This window comes from Oncorhynchus kisutch, linkage group LG23 (assembly GCF_002021735.2).
Source record: "Oncorhynchus kisutch isolate 150728-3 linkage group LG23, Okis_V2, whole genome shotgun sequence".
Lineage (NCBI taxonomy): Eukaryota > Metazoa > Chordata > Actinopteri > Salmoniformes > Salmonidae > Oncorhynchus > Oncorhynchus kisutch.
The window spans coordinates 9,833,545-9,854,622 of NC_034196.2; the positions used below are offsets into that span (position 1 = coordinate 9,833,545).

At 42.9% G+C, this 21,078-nt stretch overlaps 1 protein-coding gene across 4 annotated transcripts in view; it reads left to right on the forward strand.

The window, feature by feature from the left end:
* The first annotated feature begins 2,522 nt into the window (after positions 1 to 2,522).
* LOC109868301 (exportin-7) overlaps positions 2,523 to 21,078 on the forward strand; it is a 32,138-nt gene continuing 13,582 nt past the window's right edge. The window contains exons 1-21 of one of the 4 annotated variants that reach the window (XM_020457753.2): positions 2,523 to 2,666; positions 8,416 to 8,562; positions 8,706 to 8,799; positions 8,887 to 8,968; positions 9,062 to 9,146; positions 9,257 to 9,325; positions 10,238 to 10,342; positions 10,465 to 10,630; positions 10,719 to 10,792; positions 10,874 to 10,993; positions 11,371 to 11,517; positions 11,691 to 11,863; positions 11,943 to 12,136; positions 12,254 to 12,359; positions 13,548 to 13,683; positions 17,282 to 17,355; positions 17,432 to 17,512; positions 17,604 to 17,667; positions 17,762 to 17,870; positions 17,961 to 18,156; positions 18,371 to 18,478. In XM_020457753.2, the coding sequence (XP_020313342.1) occupies positions 2,574 to 2,666; positions 8,416 to 8,562; positions 8,706 to 8,799; positions 8,887 to 8,968; positions 9,062 to 9,146; positions 9,257 to 9,325; positions 10,238 to 10,342; positions 10,465 to 10,630; positions 10,719 to 10,792; positions 10,874 to 10,993; positions 11,371 to 11,517; positions 11,691 to 11,863; positions 11,943 to 12,136; positions 12,254 to 12,359; positions 13,548 to 13,683; positions 17,282 to 17,355; positions 17,432 to 17,512; positions 17,604 to 17,667; positions 17,762 to 17,870; positions 17,961 to 18,156; positions 18,371 to 18,478 (2,423 nt within the window). In that variant the 5' untranslated portion in view covers positions 2,523 to 2,573. The remainder of the gene's footprint in view (positions 2,667 to 8,415; positions 8,563 to 8,705; positions 8,800 to 8,886; positions 8,969 to 9,061; positions 9,147 to 9,256; positions 9,326 to 10,237; positions 10,343 to 10,464; positions 10,631 to 10,718; positions 10,793 to 10,873; positions 10,994 to 11,370; positions 11,518 to 11,690; positions 11,864 to 11,942; positions 12,137 to 12,253; positions 12,360 to 13,547; positions 13,684 to 17,281; positions 17,356 to 17,431; positions 17,513 to 17,603; positions 17,668 to 17,761; positions 17,871 to 17,960; positions 18,157 to 18,370; positions 18,479 to 21,078) is intronic. The other 3 variants (XM_020457755.2, XM_020457756.2, XM_020457757.2) reach the window with 3 other exon arrangements.

Here is a 21,078-nt window from a genome sequence, read left to right on the forward strand (position 1 = left end):
TGTTTAACCAGCTACTTCTCAGATAGAGTGCAGTGTGTCAAATCGGAGGGCCTGTTGTCCGGACCTCTGGCAATCTCTAAGGGGGTGCCACAGGGTTCAATTCTTGGGTCGACTCTTTTCTCTGTATACATCAATGATACCGCTCTTGCGGCTGGTGAATCTCTGATCCACCTATACGCAGACGACACCATTCTGTATACATCTGGCCCTTCTTTGGACACTGTGTTAACAAACCTCCAGACGAGCTTCAATGCCATACAACTCTCCTTCCACGGCCTCCGACTGCTCTTAAATGCAAGTAAACTAAATGCATGCTCTTCAACCGATCGCTGCCCGCACCCGCCCGCCTGCCTCGCATCACTACTGTGGACGGTTCTGACTTAGAATATGTGGACAACTACAAATACCTATGTGTCTGGTTAGACTGTAAACACTCCTTCCAGACTCATATTAAGCATCTCCAATCCAAAATTAAATCGAGATTCGGCTTCCTATTTCGCAACAAAGCCTCCTTCACTCATGCTGCCTCGTAAAACTGACTATCCTACCGATCCTTGACTTTGGTGATGTCATTTACAAAATAGCCTCCAACACTCTACTCAGCAAATTGGATGCAGTCTATCACAGTGCCATCCGTTTCGTCACCAAAGCCCCATATACTACCCACCACTGCGACCTGTATGCTCTTGTTGGCTGCCCATTGCTTCATATTCATATTCGTCGCCAAACCCACTGGCTCCAGGTCATCTATAAGTCTTTGCTAGGTAAAGCCCCACCTTATCTCAGCTCACTGGTCACCATAGCAGCACCCACCCGTAGCACGCACTCCAGCAGGTATATTTCACTGGTCACCCCCAATTCCTCATTTGGCCGTCTTTCCTTCCAGTTCTCTGCTGCCAATGACTGGAACAAATTGCAAAAATCACTGAAGCTGGAGACTCATATCTCCCTCACTAACTTTAAGCATCAGCTATCAGAGCAGCTTACAGATCATTGCACCTGTACATAGCTCATCTTTAAATAGCCCATCCAACTACCTCATTTCCATATTGTTATTTATTTTATTTATATATTTTTTGCACCCCAGTATCTCTACTTGCACATTCATCTTCTGCACATCTGTCACTCCAGTGTTTATTTGCTAAATTGTAATTATTTTGCCACTACAGCCTATGTATTGCCTTTACCTCCCTAATCTTACTTCATTTGCACACACTGTATATAGACTTCTCTATTGTGTTATTGACTGTATGTTTGTTTATTCCATGTGTAACTCTGTGTTGTTGTTTGTGTCACACTGCTTTGCTTGATCTTGGCCAGGTCGCGGTTGTAAATGAGAACTTGTTCTCAACTGGCCTACCTGGTTAAATAAAGGTGAAATAAAAAAAATCGCTAATAAAAACAGGCAACATCCGCACCGAGCTAAAGGCTGGAACTGGTGCTTTCAAGGAGCAGGACACTAATCTGATGCCTATAATAAATTATTTTATTTTCTACTTTATTTAGTAAATATTTTCTTAACTCTATTTCTTGAACTGCATTATTGTTTAAGGGGTTGTAAAGTAAGCATTTCACAGTAAGGTCTACACCTATTGTATTCTGTGCATGTGACAAATGATTTGATCTTTCTCCCTCCCCAGCTAGTCTCCTGCTGCAGATAGGTTAGGTCAGACTGTGACTGGACAACACCAGGGTATACCTCTCATCTCACCAGCAGACCTTCCCATAGAGACATGATGACATTTACAATATATTATCCTGTAGTCATAAAGCAGGCACTTTTTTTTTTTTTCAACCAAACGATTCAACCATAGACTGTTAACGGGGGTGTCATCTGGTGGTAAAACATGGAACTGTCCTGGAAATCCATATTCATGAGATTGGCCCTGGCATGACCTCACTGAGAATGGTCTTTTAGGCCTACTGGTCCATCTGTGATCATGTAAAAGTGTAACAGAGGTGATTGACTTGAGTAACGTTAGCTGAGACCTGGTGACTTGTTTTGGCTCCCCAATGGTTCACTGAGCGAATGCACAGGTTTTGGTATAGGGGGTTATGTGCATTTTTTGGAACCTGGAGACCCAAGTTCAAATCCTGTCAGTCACATTGGGCCTGTAACTCGGCTGGATATCTGCAAGAATAATTAGGTCAAAATGTGGTGTAGTGTACAAGTAGTTTGAAACCAGCATTCCATGATGTGTGACCACATGAGACCTTTAGACTTATGTTGGCCCATCTAGACTGTGAAACAAAGCATTATTAAAGGAAGCAAAGGTTTACAACATGTATGTCCCCAATTCCCAAAGCAGACACGTAGGACTGGCAGACTACATATTTAACCGTATTTAACTACTGTTTAGCATGCAGTGCCACACTCATAAACCTTTCTATAGTGTTTGATTAAACTAATTTCAGAACAGAAAATAACGCAATTAAGCAGTTTCCCTTTAAGAGCGAGGTAAACAAAGAGCGGGGTTTGCTTTATGTGAGCGGTATTTTATTTTACGGATTTTAAAATTCTGTAAAGTTGCACCGGGCAACTTTCGTAACGATTGCGCGACTCGCGAGCGTAAATGCTTACTGAATGTGAAAATCTGCGCGCATGCACTTTGTTAGGGGGAGTGAGAGAGGAGCATGAATGGAGCAAAATGGCGGATCATGTGCAGGTAACCACAGCTTTATGTTTTTGTAGTATATAAATCCACAATAACTATTTGAATGAGCTATAATATATATTTTGATACGTTATTTGATATATAGAGTGAATGCATCCATTAAGCAGTCGCCGTACAGGTTGTGTGGGATATATGTATAGGATGCGGGCTGCAGTGTTGACTTGTGGCCTGTCATCGTGTAACGTTAACTTTCGCCGTTTAGCTAGCTAACTACCTAGAGATGCGGACAGAACACATTTTTGTTTATGAAAGAGGATGGTTTCAACTGGGCGATTGTATCGCTTGTACCGGCTAGTTATTGTGTTTTATCTATTGCCTATTTAAGGAAGTAACGCCAAACAAACCCTTCAACAGATATGTCCAATGGGTAGGCCTATCTGCTAGCTAGGAGAAGATGGAGGGGGCTAACTTGCTACAGTAACGCTAGCTAAGTTGTTAGCTAGCACTAATTGGTTAGCAAATCAAGACCGCATTCGCCGCTCTTTACTAAAATGTATCTAATGTGCAAATGTAATTGTTGGATTGTGATTGGCTTGCTTGGTCAGACCTCAATGTTGTGCTATTGGTTAGCGAAGGAGTTGGCTGTTGCTAGCTTACAAGCAGCACAATACATTTCTCCCGCGCTACCCCTTTCGAAATATCATTGAGTTTTTACACGCTGTGAGCAGCAATGTCGCTAGCTCGACAGCTCGTGCATCGTTGTTATTTGGCTACTTAAACCACACCGTGCACATTATGCAACCAGAACAATGTTCCATTGCGAAACTGACACGCATAGTTAGCTAGCATAGCATTAGCAAATCAACTAACGTTAACGTTAGCCAGCTTTCCAGCCAATTCTACATAGCCAGCATTCCAGCTACAAGCTAGCTATGTCGAGCTGTCATGTGGGCACCTTGTACCATTGACATTAGGTAGCACTTACAGCTGTCACCTCAAGCAATGAATACATAAACTATATTGAAAAATGTTTGTAAATGTACAGCATTATACTGGCACCGGAGTTGCCAGCTTAATAGGTAGCCTGGTGGTTAGAGCGTTGGGCCAGTTGCCCGAAAGGTTGCTGGATCGAATCCCCGAGCTGACAAGGTACACATCTGTCGTTCTGCCCCTGAAGAAGGCAGTTAACCCACTGTTCCTAGGCCGTTATTGTAAATAAGAATTTGTTCTTAGCTGATTTGTCTAGTTAAATAAAACCCTTTTTTTTTCTCAACCCTGCTGTGCATTTAGAGATGCTGTAATATTTTACAGTAAAAAAAAATAGTACTATGAAATGTATTACATCTTTGCTGTAAATGAAAATGACATTATTAAGCTGGAAAATCTGGTGTCTTAATCTAAATGTAAGACAAACAATACATTTGTATATGCATTTATTCAAATTGGTAACAGCAAAAGAAGTAACAACAGTTAACACATTTAACCAAATAGGAGCATAATTACCACACTAATTAAAAAATTATATTTGGGGTGTGCTGTGGAGGGAGAGACAGTTACAATTGGGATTGGGTACAATCCTAGATCTATCAGAGGCAACTCTATTTGGGGTAAGGGGCAGAGGCAGTGAAACCCACAACGGGACCATTTGGACAGAAGCGAGAAGTCTGCGAAGTGTCAGGTGTTCCTCATGGGGCTCCGGAACAATCATCCTCAGTTTGGATTTGTCAGCTCTTTTCACCCCTAGGACAAGCATAGAAAAATAAATCAATTGAATGACAGCACTGTGGGTTAAAAGACCGATGACAAGGGACATGTCAAGTTGTGTGTGTACATGTACCTCACCAGAGGTCTTCATTCAAACTCTGTGAGCTCTTGGAAGAATGGGGCAAAGTAGTGGTTGAGAACAGGTTGAGTTCCATCTTCAGTGTTCATCTTGGGTTGATTTGAACCTACAGCATATATCCGATATAGTTTATGAAATCAATTGAGGCATTGAACAAATTAAAATAAGACGGCTAGATAAAACATTGCTATAGCCTACACCAAGGCTCTCCAACCTTGTTCCTGGAGAGCTATTCTCCTGTAGTTTTTTTTCTATCCAACCCCAGTTGTAACTAACTTGATGCAGCTGATCAACCAGCTAATTATTCAAATCAGATGCCAGGGTTTCTGTTAGCTGGGAAATGCCTGCTTTTGACCTATTAATTCTTTTTAATTTTTTTTATTAAATGAAAAGTTGGAAAATAACATTTCCTGCCAAATTGTCTGGGAGATGGAAATACCAGTTGTGCTCCAAAATTGGCAAAGATTTAGTTGATTATCCCTGTTTCCAGTGTACCTGCTGAGAGGGGATTCTTTCTCCAAAACAGAGTAAACACCAGAGACAGAGTCAAGATCACGCCTTCTTGAGGACTTAGTAACAAGGTTGCAAGCTTCCCAACAGCAGCGACTACCTTTGAGCAGGCCAAGGCCCGCCGCAAACGCAAGTAAATTAGAGGCAAATGATTGTGTTGGTCAGGCCTGGTCCTAGCTGTTCTGCATATGCTGCCCCTGTGTCGTGTATAGTATAAAGATTTGGAATGGCTTGAGTAGAGTGATGATGTGTATCATGCGCAATTGGTTCATTTTAGTTGCGCTTATTCAGTAGCGCAACTTGTAAACGAAACATCGTTGCCAACTATTCACATCGGTGAGTTCGTTTTGCAGCCAACTAGGCAGCCAACTGCCTTTAGTAGGAAACAGAGTTATCAGTAAGCCATTTATATCACACATGACACGAGTCAAGACCCCACAATGGTTTAAATGACAATAAATGTAACATCACCCAGAGCTTTGGAAACAAGTGCTTTCATAAATACATGGCTCTGTCTTTGTTTCACATGAGCATTGTAAAATAAGCTTTCTTTCAATGAACCAGTCTTAACAAATTATGTTTATTTACATTTCGAATTTGTTTGTCCAACATCAGTTTTATAATTTTTTCAATTCGTGACTGTCTGGAGTGGCCTCCTTCCACTGCTGTGGTGCTGAATGGCAGCGGGAGTGGGGCGGGACAGCCCAGGTGTTACTAGTGAGCCATGTTTCTGTTATTTATTAGGCCTAATTAAAATGTTCATGCCTAGGCTAAATGAAATTGGAGAGGCCTAGATTGTATTTGAAAACGTGTTTTGTTATTTATTAAAATGTTCATACAAATAGCCTATAGGTCGTTTGGAAATTATATTTTACAGATATATTTTGACATTGTTTTATTACTGTGTAGGCAACTTGTTCTTCAAGGCTAAGTGTTTTAAATTATATTAGTTTATGATTTATAGCAGGGATGAAGACACAACGGACAATGTTAGGTTTTATTGAAAAGCACGTCATGTTGGCATACTTTATTAAAAACTTTACAGGCTAATTTCTATTAAGATGAATTGCAATAATCTGAATGTGATTTTGAGCACTGTGTGTGGACGCCCTAAGGCATTACGCACCCAATGCATATGGATGTCTGGTAAGTTTCTCAAATGTCCAGTAAATTGAAATCTTGCCGGTCACTTTGTCCAGCGCCACATTTTCCTAAGCGAACCCTGTCAGGTGCGCTAGATTAGGGCTGTAATGAAAACCTACTGGACGGTAGCTCTCCAGGAACAGGGTTGGAAGCCCTGGCCTACACAATACCACTGATTTATTTTTTACCAGACTCACAACCTTTTTTTTCTTCTTTCTGTGCCACCGAATGTTTGCATACTACTGGTAAAGTGAACAGGTTTAGCTAATACTGTAACATTATGGAACAATGTTTAAATTAAACAAATGGTTAGTGGGGAGAGGCTATACAGACACTCCTGGTCTGCAAACAGTTATGTATCTGACCTCAAGTGTGTTCTTTATGGCATTCAGAAGCTGTTGTACAGCGAGGCCTATCATCATCACAACATTTATTTTTGGGTGATGTTTTCCTAGGTTGTACGTCAATATTTTGCCGAGCAATTTAGTGAAGACCGAAATGGCTTGTGGCAACGTTAGCTAGCTAGTTCGGTTAGGTTAGAAAACATGCAGTAATTCAAAGTTGGCTAGCAATAAAGATACTTATAAGCAAGTCAATCCAGCAGCTGCTGAAAATGTTATTCCACTTCACACCCACTTTACTAAAATAGTCTGAGCTTCATGTCTCACCCGACAGCATGAGATTGTTGCCTGGAACAGATCATTTTAATCTACAGTAGGCATAAGCTATTACTGAAAATAAATACATTATGCTAAAGTATTTTTTTACCAGAGGCTTCCAATTAGTTAAGTATTTTTCATAATTTTACCCACAAGGGAGTCAGTGTTTAATGCTGTAAAGCACATTTACTGTGCTTTCTACGGTGTTTCTGTTGAAATGACAAAGTCTTTGTGTATATCTGCCTCATGCTGTCCATAGATCCTTTTTGTGTTTGTAGTGACCTCAAGCTGTCGGTGACTACTTAACTTAGCCAGCTACACTGCTGATGCAACAGTATCTGGCTAATCATTTTGTTGATAGCTAAGTCGGCCATGTAGCTATGTAGCAACACCTATGTGTTGATTAAATTGTCTTCACCCCTCCCATGTTAATTCTGTGCATAGAAATGCACAATTTAGAGATCTACAGTGTCAGTATAAATACAGATATATATATATATATATATATATATAGTTACCTAAAGGTAACTTTAGCTTAGCGGGCTCGTGAGAGACCCGGATAGATAGCTTATCAATAATTACTGCAGGTGCATTCGCACTGAGGGATGCGCTTTCTGGTCAGGATGCCTGACCGTGCGATGTCTCTTATTGCGAAGTCATCATGCACGACACACACACACTGCACGCTCTAGACACGCACATTCTATTTTGGCCTGCTCAAACCATAAGATCTTGACACTGTTCTCAGGAACCTGGTATGACATGCTCTAGGTAGCCCACATCCTTAGCCAGCTATGGACTACACAGCATCAGGACTGTGTATTCATAGGAGCCATATTAGTGTGTGTGTGTCAGCAGTAGTGATGGGGGTATTGAGCTCTTATCTATGCGTGCCAGTCCTCTTCTCACCAGCCATGTGGCTCCCACCCTATCTATACTAGTACATACTGTACTATATCAGCAGCTAGCGTCACACTATCTTTGGGATTCTGCTGACTAGTCCTTGAAACAATATGGTGTCGGTCAGGCTAGCTGGGAGGTGCGTGATTAGGTAAATAGTTCTTTACAACAATGGTGTTACTGACGGTAGCTGAGGTGAATAGTCGGCAGCAGTGTTACTGGTGGATTTAGTGTCAGTTAGGTGGATGGGTTTAGTTGGTATGTTAGTAAGTTAACTAACCATTACCCCAGTACAACACACTATCTGGTGACTAGTCCCATCCAGCCCCTTTAACCACTACTACACCCGTCTCTCTGTCTGTCTCGCCCCTGTGTTTCTATCTAACGAGGGGCACGTTCAATAGGGTGCTGCTGAATGTTTATTTTGGTTAACTTTCTCCTTGTTGTAGAAATGAGAGCGAGGCATGTCTGTTGTGTAAAATGGGCTGTGGTCTTGTCTTATTTCTGTCTGAACGGTCTACATCGTTGTGCCGTACTGAACACAGCCTAATACACCTATACACCCGTCTCCTGGCGGTTGACACGGAACGCTTTTAGTGCTCTACTCACTTCATGTCTCTCTCTCGTGTGTGTGTGTGTGTGTGTGTGTGTGTGTGTGTGTGTGTGTGTGTGTGTGTGTGTGTGTGTGTGTGTGTGTGTGTGTGTGTGTGTGTGTGTGTGTGTGTGTGTGTGTGTGTGTGTGTAGAGCCTAGCCCAGTTAGAGATCCTATGTAAGCAGTTGTACGAGACAACAGAGACGGGGGTGAGGCTGCAGGCAGAGAAAGCCCTGGTGGAGTTCACTAACAGCCCCGACTGTCTCAGCAAGTGTCAGCTACTACTGGAGAGAGGCAGCGTGAGTAGTATACACACACACACTGACGCTATATCAATAAACTGTTGATATTACATTATTACTTGATCAAAAAAAGCTCCGCTGATGTTGCGGTGTCTCCTGTCTATGCCTGTATCCCCATATTCCCCTCTTTCTCTCTCCAGTCTTCCTACTCTCAACTCCTTGCAGCTACCTGTCTGTCTAAACTGGTATCGCGTACAAGCAACCCTCTTCCTTTGGAGCATCGCATTGACATCCGTAAGACTCAAGTCACACACATCCCACCAGTCTATATTCATGCTCCACAAGTCAGTCCATAAGGCTCATATCTGTGTGTGTGTGCAGGGAACTATGTGCTAAACTATCTGGCGACGCGGCCGAAGTTGGCCGAGTTTGTTACCCAGGCTCTGATCCAGCTGTACTCCAGGTAAACGTCTCTTCGCTGTCCTCTCTCCTCTCTCCTCCTCCTCATCCGTCTCTCCTCCATGTGAGTAATTCTCTCCGTGTTTGTCTCCTCCAGGATCACCAAGCTTGGCTGGTTCGACTGTCAGAAAGACGACTATGTCTTCAGAAACGTCATCGCGGACGTCACACGCTTCCTACAGGTACAACCGTGTGTCGCCAATAGAATGTGTTTTAAGCCAATAGAATGTGTTTTCTTGAAACAGGAAGTGAGCTGATCGAATCTGCCTGTATCTGTCTGTCTGTCTGTCAGCAGGACAGTGTAGAACACTGCATCATAGGCGTCACCATCCTATCCCAACTGACCAATGAGATCAACCAGGTACACTACCTCTCCTTCTTTCCTCTCCTCCACACCTCTCTAGCGTAGCACCTCGTGTTATTGGCATATTCAACAGCGTTTAAGAAATCTATTAACACTGTTGAAGGTGTCTTGTGATCAAGCCATTTAATGTTTTGTGATCATTGGTCTAGTAAAAATGTTAGCTAACAGGTTAGCAATTAGCTAAAAAAAGAATACATCCTGTATTATCGGCATGCAGTCCCCAGTTATTGGCCACCGTACTATTTTGTTAAATTACAAGATCTGTCTGTTTTTAATTTAGTTTCAAAAAAGAGACACCAACCTTGTATCCGAAGTGTTTACTAGATAGTTGGCTAGCCTTCCAGTAAAAAAAAAACAATGGCTTGCCTGTCAACTTTCCATTGCCCGGTACGCCCTCCTGTAGACTCTTAATGGTTCTTCACCAACGTCGTCTTCAGTGTTTTACACATTCATCTTATGTTTTGAGAAAGTAGATAACGGATTAATATTCACATATACATGAGCATGAATAATTTAGGTAAAAGTTTGATATTAAATGTGTGGTCTGTTGCGCAGTTGAATTTTACAATATACAGCGTGTCCCACAAAATGCGACTTTTTTTTTTGTTTGTTGTTGAAAACTCTCAAAACCTAACTTGCATAAACTGCAATGGAAATCGGTGGTCAGCTAGCTAGAAGGGTGTCTTTAGTCGCAAAACGCACTGTTATTTTCCAGGCCGTTTAAATGTTGAACTCGAGGTGATTTTAATCCTCCAACCGCTAGAGAGTGTCCGATGTTAGGGGGTGTCCGATGTTGGGGGAAAATGAGCTACTCTTATTTTCCCTTCTTTCCTCTCATTTAAAGTGGTGGTGTTCTATGTGTTTTTGAAAGTGTGTGTGTGTGAGTTAAATCTGTGTTTGCGTGTACAGGCAGACACCAGCCACCCACTGACCAAACACAGGAAGATTGCGTCGTCGTTCAGAGACTCGTCCCTCTTCGACATATTCACCCTGTCCTGCAATCTCCTCAAACAGGTGTGTGTTTAGGGGTGGTGGCAGTAGCAATAGTCGTAGTAGCAGCAGCTTGTGTGTTAGAGATTGTAGTAACGTATTGACATTTCCAGTCATTCTTGTGACCTGTGTACGTGTGTGTGTAGGCGTCGGGTAAGAACCTGAACCTGAATGATGAGAGTCAGCATGGTCTGCTGATGCAGCTGCTGAAGCTCAGCCACAACTGTCTGAACTATGACTTCATCGGAACGTCCACAGACGAGTCCTCTGATGACCTCTGCACTGTTCAGATCCCCACCTCCTGGAGATCAGGTGACACCTTCTGACAATTCTGTAAAATAGCTGGGCTGTGCCACCCATTACTGTGTAGTAACCTAACTGGTCTCTCTTTCTCTCGCAGCGTTTTTGGATTCCTCCACTCTCCAGCTCTTTTTTGATTTGTATCATTCCATCCCTCCCTCCCTCTCCCCGTTGGTGAGTAAAGCTGAACGTGTGTCTGGTATATTCACTTCAGAGCATAATGGATGTAGTGTTTAATGGTGTGTGTGTGTGTAGGTGTTGTCGTGTCTAGTCCAGATAGCGTCGGTGCGGAGGTCTCTGTTCAACAATGCAGAGCGAGCCAAGTTCCTCTCTCACCTGGTGGACGGAGTCAAGAGGATACTAGAGAACCCGCAGGTATTACACACACACACTGTTGCGTGTTAAATGTAAAACATTTGTTTTTGTTTTTTTACCTTTTATTTAACTAGACAAGTCAGTAAAGAACAAATTCTTATTTTCAATGACGGCCTAGGAACAGTGGGCTTAATTAACTGCCTTGTTCAGGGGCAGAACGACAGATTTTTACCATGTCAGCTTGGGGATTCGGTCTTGCAACCTTTTCAGTTACTTGTCCAACGCTCTAACCACTAGGCTACATGCCCCTGTGCTGTGTGAAGTGATGTTCTCCCTTCAGATCCATCCTTGCTTTTTGGGTTATTTTTCTTGCTGACCCATATCTCTCTGATACCACATCGTGTGCCTCAACCAGAGCCGCTGTGCTTGTGTTCCAGAGCCTGTCAGACCCTAACAACTACCATGAGTTTTGTCGTCTGTTGGCGCGGCTGAAGAGTAACTACCAGCTAGGAGAGCTGGTCAAAGTAGAAAACTACCCAGAAGTCATCAGGCTTATAGCCAACTTTACTGTCACCAGTTTACAGGTACTGTGTGTGTGAGCTCCTATGCCTTAGTCATGTCACTTGTGCGTGGGGTGGGATGGTATGTTAGATGCAAGCGTTAATGTTCTGCTGAAACCTTTTTCCTCCTGATTGATGTATCAGAAAAAGATTGTCGTCGTTGTTGTATGTTAACCTTTTTATATTGTGTGTTTCAGCACTGGGAGTTTGCCCCTAACTCTGTCCACTACCTGTTGAGCCTGTGGCAGCGCCTGGCAGCGTCGGTCCCTTACGTTAAAGCCACCGAGCCTCACCTGCTAGAGACATACACACCTGAAGTCACCAAGGCCTACATCACCTCCCGCCTCGAGTCTGTCTGCATCATCCTCAGGTAACTGTCTCAAACTCACAGGTCAAATTGTGGAACTTTGAAACCATTTTCATGTGTGTGTGTGTGTGTGTGTGTGTAGGGATGGGCTTGAGGACCCTCTAGATGACGCAGGTTTAGTCCAGCAGCAGTTAGACCAGCTCTCCACCATCGGTCGCTGTGAATACGAGAAGACCTGTGCCCTATTGGTCCAGCTCTTTGACCAATCAGCACAGACCTACCAGGAACTACTGCAGTCTACCAACTCTAGTACCATCGACATCACTGTCCAGGAGGGTGAGTGTCTCTCCCTCTCAATCAATCAAAGAAATATGTGACAAAATAGCGCTTTAAACAAACATGTTTTTGTTACCAGGCAGGTTGTTGTTGGTGTATATAATTATATCTCTACAGGAAGGTTAACATGGTTGGTGTATATAATCGGGGCGGTCATTGGAGGAAGAGTGTCCTTCGCCTCCACAGATGAACAAGATGCCATGGACGGAGAACTAGTCTGCCGGTATGTCCGCACACAAGTAACCTCACCCTAACCAATACCGCCACCTACATGTCCTATTGGAAATATTTGTCTGGATTAGGGCTGACCCCATTTAGTCCACTGGTCCATTGATTGGTCGATAGGCTGTAAAAAAATTCGCACTAACACTAATAAATCAAATATTATTTTATAACATGCGCTTTCTCCCACATTGGATACGGTTGTTGTCAACGGTTCTGAAACATTGTCTTTAGTGCGCTGTAGAATTGGCTCTTTTCCCTATGTTGCTATGTGCATAATGTATGGGGATTGAGGACATTGCGGTGGAGGCAGCAGACGAGGAAACAGCCCTTGCCTAATTGTCTAAGAAAATTGGGTCTATAATCAATAGCCTAACTGTTAAATGTGCTTAATAGCTTACTGATTCCGTGTGCACCAAGCCTCATGCAACGACAAAATGTTGCATAAAGCAATTTCACAGATTCGTCTGTTTTTCATTACGCTTTTCATTGCTTTTAATAAAGGCTTCACACTTTATTTTTCATTAGAATAGACTGGTATTTTTGTTCCAACGGACACTTTGTTTACACTTCTAAATGGTCAGAAAAAATGATATTGTAATCTAACAGCAGTGTTCTGAGTTTGTTTACGTGATAGGCTATAGGTCAGGCCATATTGGTCGGATGCGATGCTTACATGTTTCACGTAAGAGAGCAAGGGTTGAGGGAATAGGGAATGTTTTTCCTAAACAATTTAGGGATTTCGGTAACCAAAACTTTTCAGTTAGAAACAAGTATAACAACTAAATGGCTGTAATGATTGTGCAGCATCAGCACGGACAGTGCAATAAACAGTTGCTGTGGTACCTTTTCGCTGCAGTAGGGAGGAGAGCGAGACAACGTGCGCCAGTCACACAGGCACTCACTGTCATTTAAATAAAAAAAAGTGTGACCATCGGGGCTCTTTTGAGTTATCTGTATCGTAATGATGTAATCAAACGGTGTGCTTAAAGCATCGGACAAGCTCATTGCATATGTAATTTTTATTCAAACACATAGGGGGGTGTGTCTGTCAATAAATGGAAAGAAACATTTCGATCAGTTGAAAGAACAGGACTGCTCTCGGTCGAAGATTTGTTGTTGTCTGGGACAGCCCTGCTATGGATGCTGCAGCAGATGAATTGATCAGTGTGTGTGTGTGTCGTCTCAGGGTGCTCCAGCTGATGAACCTAACAGACTCGCGGCTGGCCCAGGCGGGTAACGAGCGGTTGGAGTTGGCCATGCTCAGCTTCTTCGAACAGTTCAGGAAAATCTACATCGGAGACCAGGTGCAAAAGTCCTCCAAGGTAAGTACTGTTACCACACACACATGCTTCAGACCTGAAATGTGATCTAATGTTGAGATGATCCACAGCAATGTTGTGTCTGGGACAATTTTCCCCACCAAGGACAATGCTAGGCTTGAGCGGTATACCGTATACCAGGGTGTTTGGAAAAAGCCACAGGATGGTTTTTCTTTGCAGTTTTTCAATACACTTGAATAGTTGTAGCTACTTTTTAAGTGAATGCCTTCAGTCAACTTGTGCAATACGTTTGGAGATTAAGCCGATTGCGTTCTTCATTTCGCCTATCACATTATGAAGCTTACCGTAGTTCCCCAGGAAACAGTTGAGCCAGTCACGTGTTAGTACAGTAAATAGCACAATGGGAGAAAGTGAGCTAATGGTGTTCTGTATCTATTGGCAAGTCTCTGTCTGTACAGCGCACATAAGGTGAAGTTAAACATGTATGAAACTACTAACTGTTTGCCATCAGATATTTTGTAATTGATTGCTTGCCAGAAGTTAGAGCTCTGGATGAGTTGTCTGTACAGCTACCATTTTGTTTTCCTTTGCTCCTTACTAGCGATTTAACTTTTTGTATTTTTTATAAATTATTTTTTTTAAATCCCCTCTGTTCTCCCATCTGCTCCGTGTACACATGCTGCATCCCCTTTGTTCATTTACACAATTTCTCTTGTAAATGGCCACATTCGCCAAAAATGATATTTGGTAGCTACTAGCCATTATTGTATAACCTTATAAGCAGAATTTTCCTGTCTTTGCAATTATTTTATGTTTGTTTTTGCTTGTTAGCATTTAGCTAACCGCATCTGTGATTTCGCTATTTGTTTGTGCTAAATTTGTTAGCATTCTGGTAATGAATGCCCAATGGACTTTTCTTGCGTTTTTAGCACCCCCTTGTGTGCTATGCCAGTAATACCATAAATCCCGGGATGAGAGAAGGACGATATGAAAATCTGGATAGCGCCCAAGCCTAGACAATACAGTTTATCCTATTAAATGTCTGACTAACTCTGTTAATCTCTCTCCCTTTCCCTCCCTCCCTCTTTCTCTCTCTCTCTCTCCCTCCCTCTTTTAGACTGTTACTAGTGAGAGTTATGTGTTATATTTTAACTAGCAGCTCTTTTGTCCCAGACTCCATTGTCTGTGGGTGTGTTAGAGCAGACACAGCCTTTCTACAATACAACTTGGGCTGACTGACTACGTTTTCTTTGTGCTGGGCAGAGGCTGCAAAATGTGAACAGCCCAGATAAGTGGCGACAGTAGAGAGAGCAGCCCCCCCCGCGCTACATGTCTGTTTGGTGTTATAGTAATCCTCTCCTACCCCTTCCTAGTGACATGGTCAGTGTTACTGCTAACATGGCTAGCCAGAAAGAGCCCAATGGAAGTGGGGTGGAGGCAGGGGAGTTCTAGAATAATTTGTATGATGAGGGCTCTGGAATGTCTGATATTTCAAGTTGTGTGAGATGGACCGTATGAGTCTGACCTGTCAGATTAAAGAACAATAAAGACCAGCAGATGATACATGCATACCCCTCTATAATACCCCTCACTCTAATCCCCCTCCCTCCCGCTACTTAGGCAAATCACCCTCAGCTCTGCTCAATTTAACACTCTACCACACACACACACACTACCTCACATTTTCATTTGGCATTTTAAACATTTAGCGACTTAGTTAGAGATTTTATCTGAAGATAGCTAGGTTGGAAAACCACATACAGTGCATTCGGAAAGTATTCAGACCCCTTCCCCTTTTCCACATTTTGTTACGTTACAGCCTTATTCTAAAATGGATCAATCTACACACACTACCCCATAATAACAAAACAGAAATACCTTATTTACATAAGTCTTAAAAACTTTTTCTATGAGACTGGAAATTGAGCTCAGTTGCATCCTGTTCCCATCATTCTTGAGATGTTTCTACAACTTGATTGGAGTCCACCTGTGTAAATTTCAATTGATTGGACATGATTTGGAAAGGCATACCTGTCTATATAAGGTCCCACAGTTGACAGTGCATGTCAGAGCAAAAACCAAGCCATGAGGTCAAATGAATAGTCCATAGAGCTCTGAGACAGGATTGTGTCAAGGCACAGATGTGGGGAATGTTACCATAAAATGTATGCAGCATTGAAGGTCCTCAAGAACACTTGCCTCCATCATAGTTAAATGGAAGAAGTTTGGAACCACCTCTTCCTAAAGATGTCTGTCCGGCCAAACTGAGCAATCGGGGGAGAAGGGCCTTGGTCAGGGAGGTGACAAAGAACCCGTCACTCTGACAGAGCTTCAGAGTTCCTCTGTGGAGATGGGAGAACCTTCTAGAAGGACAACCATATCTGCAGCACTCCACTAATCAGGCCTTTTATGTTAGTGGCCAGACGGAAGCCACATAACAGCCCGCTTGGAGTTTTCTAAAAGTAATCTAAAGAACTCTATGAGAAACAAGATTCTCTGGTCTGATGGAACCAAGATTGAACTCTTTGGCCTGAATGCCAAGCGTCACATCTGGAGGAAACCTGCCACCATCCCTATGGTGAAACATGGTGGTGGCAGCATTATGCTGCAGGGATGTTTTTCAGGGACTGGGAGACTAGTCAGGATCAAGGGAAAGATGAACGGAGCAAAGTACAGAGACATCCTTGATGAAAACCTGTTTCCAGACAAGTCTCTGAATCTCGAGTGGCCCAGCCAGAGCCCAGACTTGAACCTGATCGAACATCTCTGGAGAGGCCTGAAAATAGCTGTGCAGCTACCCTCCCCATCCAACTTGACAGCACTTACGAGGATCTGCAGAGAAGAATGGGACAACTCCCCAAATACAGGTGTGCCGAGCTTGTAGCATCAGGTAGCCTAGTGGTTAGAGCGTTGGACTAGTAACCGAAAGGTTGCTGGATCGAATCCCCGAGCTGACATGGTAAAAATCTGTCATTATGCCCCTGAACAAGGCAGTTAACCCACTGTTCCTAGGCCATCATTGAAAATAAGAATTTGTTCTTAACTGACTTGCCTAGTTAAATAAAGGTCAAAATAAAAAATACCCAAGAAGACTCGGCTGTAATCACTGCCGAAGATGCTTCAACTAAGTAAAGGGTCTGAATACTTATGGAAATGTAATATTATTGTTTTATTTGATATACATTAGAAACAATGTCAACCTGTTTTTTTTGCTTTGCCATTATGGGGTATTGTGTGTAGATTGAGGGGGGAGGAAACAATTAAATCAATTTTAGAATAAGGCTGTAATGAAACAAAATGTGGAGAAGGGGTCTGAATACTTTCCGTATGCATGTTCTCATTAATAGTACACTTTTCCTAAATAAACTAGTTTACTATCAGCAAAGTCAGAGCTAGTAAGGGGGGGGTAAAGTGCGCATGTTTGTTCAGAAAGGGCATTTTGCTCACACACTGTCATGCTGGGGGGATGAGAGCAGAGTTGATGGGTGTGTGTTGTCTTCAACCCTGTGGAGATGTATGGCTGGTGTCACACTGCTAGCAGATGATTTATATCCTAGTTCTCTCCTACTTTAGCTGTGTAGCTGATCTCTCTCTAGGGGGTGTTCCAATGGTTAATGACGTGTTTCTGTGTGTGTCCCAGCTGTACCGGCGGCTGTCAGAGGTTCTGGGGCTAAATGATGAGACCATGGTACTGAGCGTCTTCATCGGAAAAATGTGAGTTTACTGTGGTATTGGTACTAGTACTGGTACTATGAAGTAACGATTGATTGATTACCATTTGTGATTGCAGCATCACCAATCTGAAGTACTGGGGCCAGTGTGAACCAATCACCTCCAAGACACTTCAGTTACTCAACGACCTTTCCATAGGATATCCTTTACCGTGTGTGTGAAAAGGGGTGGGGTTTCGTTTTCTGTTATATTCCAGCTCCTGTGTTGTCTCCTTGACGGTGTGTGTGTACATACAGCAGTGTGAGGAAGTTGGTGAAACTCAGCGCTGTTCAGTTCATGCTGAACAACCACACAGTAAGAACCCTGACCCCTAACCACCTGAAACTCAATTTATGCCTTTTGATCCAGTTCTTTTTCGGTAATGCCTTTTGCTTTTCTCCTATGTCAGAGTGAGCACTTCTCCTTCCTGGGTGTGAACAACCAATCAAACCTCAGCGACATGAGATGCCGCACCACATTCTACACCGCGCTGGGACGTCTGCTGATGGTCGACCTAGGTAGACACACACACACACCTATCAACACAATTATCAGTAATATTTCTTATTTGGATAACTTTTCATTCTTTCACCTTTTCGTGTGTGTAGGTGAGGATGAGGACCAGTTTGAACAGTTCATGCTTCCCCTGACGGCAGCGTTTGAAGCGGTTGCTCAGATGTTCAGCACCAACACGTTCAACGAGCAGGAGGCCAAGAGGACGTTGGTGGGACTGGTCAGAGACCTGAGAGGTATCGCCTTTGCCTTCAACGCCAAGACCAGCTTCATGATGCTCTTCGACTGGATGTATCCTTCACTGACCCCAGACCTCTATACACCCTCAATCCTGTCCTCTGACCTGTAACCCCTGACCTTTACTGACCAGGGTTTAGGAGGTTGCACGGTTACAGAATGTTAGGAATGCGTTGTCTAGAAGAAATAAGACCGTCTGTCGCAGAATAGGGAATTCTGCAGTGGAGATGTGATTGGTTGACAGTTTTGTCCTTAACCCCTCCACCAGCTACCCAGCCTACATGCCCATTCTGCAGAGAGCAATAGAACTCTGGTACCACGTACCAGCATGCACCACTCCTGTCCTAAAGCTCATGGCTGAGCTCGTCCACAACAGGTACACAAACATGCACACACTTCTAGCCCCGAATTTAAATAAAAAAAGATTTAAAAAAAAATAAAGTATTATTATTATTATTTTATTTTTTTACCAAGTGCATCCCTGATTCCCGAGGGGAAATTGTTTTTGGCAACTGGAACAAATATGTACAATTTTCGATGTCGCACTAATGTGGAAATACAAAATATGCAATGCTACCAGAACCCTGACACTTCTCCCTCGAACTCAACCCTGTGTCGGGGTTAAAAGCTGAAATTCTTAATGGTGAAACTGCGATGTCCGTTTGTGATATGACAATGAGGTTTCTGTAGACAACGAACACTGTTTATTCCCCTCTGATATCATTGCATGTGCAATAGAACAGCGGTGTACTGCAATTTCTTTTTAATCACGATGCGCGACTCTCCCCAACTCTGCTTCGTCAACAAAACAATAACGGCCAAAGGGGGAGGAAGTGGGGCTGTTTTACCTACTGCGGATTCCATCTTCAACGCCGGTTTCACTGTAGTGCAACGCTGGGGATAGTGTGTTCGGGGTGATGAGCTGTGTTGCTTTTACGCCAAACATAACATTTTGCATTGTTGCCAAAATATAAACAGCGGTTGCTAACAAAACGCCTAATACATTGTCTGCAAAAGCGCTCAAGGAAATAGACATTCGCAAAAATTTTCCGTGTTGCACTAACAAAAGCGATGTGTCAGATTTACTGGGAATTGACCGAAAGCTGTCCATAGTGCTGATTTTATGCTATTAGTACTGTTAGGTTCTAAATGAACCTATTAAAACTCACGGGTGATTAGTAAAGCTTAAACCAAGTTTGTTCACCCATTGGGCCTAGTTAAATTAAAGTTACAAAAAAAATATATATATATATATAAAAAAATAACCCTTTTTCCTATGCTGAGTCTCCTCCTACACATCTGAACAGCCAATGCATCTCTGTTGCTAGATAGAACCTTAATGATATTTGTTCTTCCTCACTTCAGCTGACCTGACCTCTGCCCCAAAGTGCTCACTCATTCCTACTGACGGCTGTCATGTTGACTCTTCCCAGAATGTGTCTCTCTTCCTACCATATGGTCCCTTCTGACTAACAATAATGCATCTGGACAGAATTTAAACGTTATACATTCCCCTCTCTCTCTCAGGGACATGAATAAATATATTTCATATTTTCAGAACCCAACAGTACTATTTGACGCGGTTTGCTTGTCTGTCACAGTGAACATACAGTTCAAGTCGGAAGTTTACATACACTTAGGTTGGCGTCATTAAAACCCGTTTTTCAACCACTCCACAAATTTCTTGTTAACAAACAATAGTTTTGGCAAGTCGGTTAGGACATCTACTTTGTGCATGACACAAGTAATTTTTCCAACAATTGTTTACAGACAGTTTATTTCACTTATAATTCACTATCACAATTCCAGTGGGTCAGAAGTTTACATACACTAAGATGACTGCCTTTAAACAGCTTGGAAAATTCCATAAAATTATGTCATGGCTTTAAAGCTTCTGATAGGCTAACTGACATCATTTGAGTCAATTGGAGGTGTACCTGTGGATGTATTTTAAGCCTACCTTCAAACTCTGTGCCTCATTGCTTATGTCATGGGAAAATCAAAAGGGATCAGCCAAGACCTCAGCAAAAATGTGTAGAACTCCAAGTCTGGTTTGTCCTTGGGAGCAATTTCCAAACGCCTGAAGGTACTACGCTCATCTGTACAAACAATATATAGTATAAAAGTATGGGACCACGCAGCCGTCATACCACTCAGGAAGGAGACTCGTTCTGTCTCCTAGAGATGTGCGCAAAGTGCAAATCAATCCCAGAACAACAGCAAAGGACCTTGTGAAGATGCTGGAGGAAACGAGCACAAAAGTATCCAAAGCCAGAGTAAAACTAATCTTATATCGACATAACCTGAAAGGCCGCTCAGCAAGGAAGAAGCCACTGCTCCAAAACCGGCATACGGTTTGCAACTACGGTTTGCAACTGCACATGGGGACAAAGATCATACTTTTTGGAGAAATGTCCTCTGGTCTGATGAAACAAAAATAGAACTGTTTGGCCATAATGACCATCGTTATGTTTGGGGGAGGAAAAAGGGGAGGCTTGCAAGCCGAAGAACACCATCACAACCGTGAAGCACGGGGGTGGCAGCATCATGTTGTGGGGGTGCTTTGCTGCAGGAGGGATTGGTGCACTTCACAAAATAGATGGCATCGTGAGGCAGGAAAATTAGGTGGATATATTGAAGCAACATCTCAAGACATCAGTCAGGATGTTAAAGCTTGGTCGCAAATGGGTCTCCAAATGGACAATGACCCCAAGCATACTTCCAAAGTTGTGGCAAAATGGCCTAAGGACAACAAGGTCATGGTATTGGAGTGACCATCACAAAGCCCTGACTTCAATCCCATAGAAAATTTGTGGACAGAACTGAAAAGGTCTGTGCGAGCAAGGAGGCTGATAAACCTGACTCAGTTACACCAGCTCTGTCAGGAGGAATGGTCCAAAATCTTATTGTGGGAAGCTTGAAGCTACCTGAAATGTTTGACCCAAGTTAAACATTTTAAAGGCAATGCTACCAAAT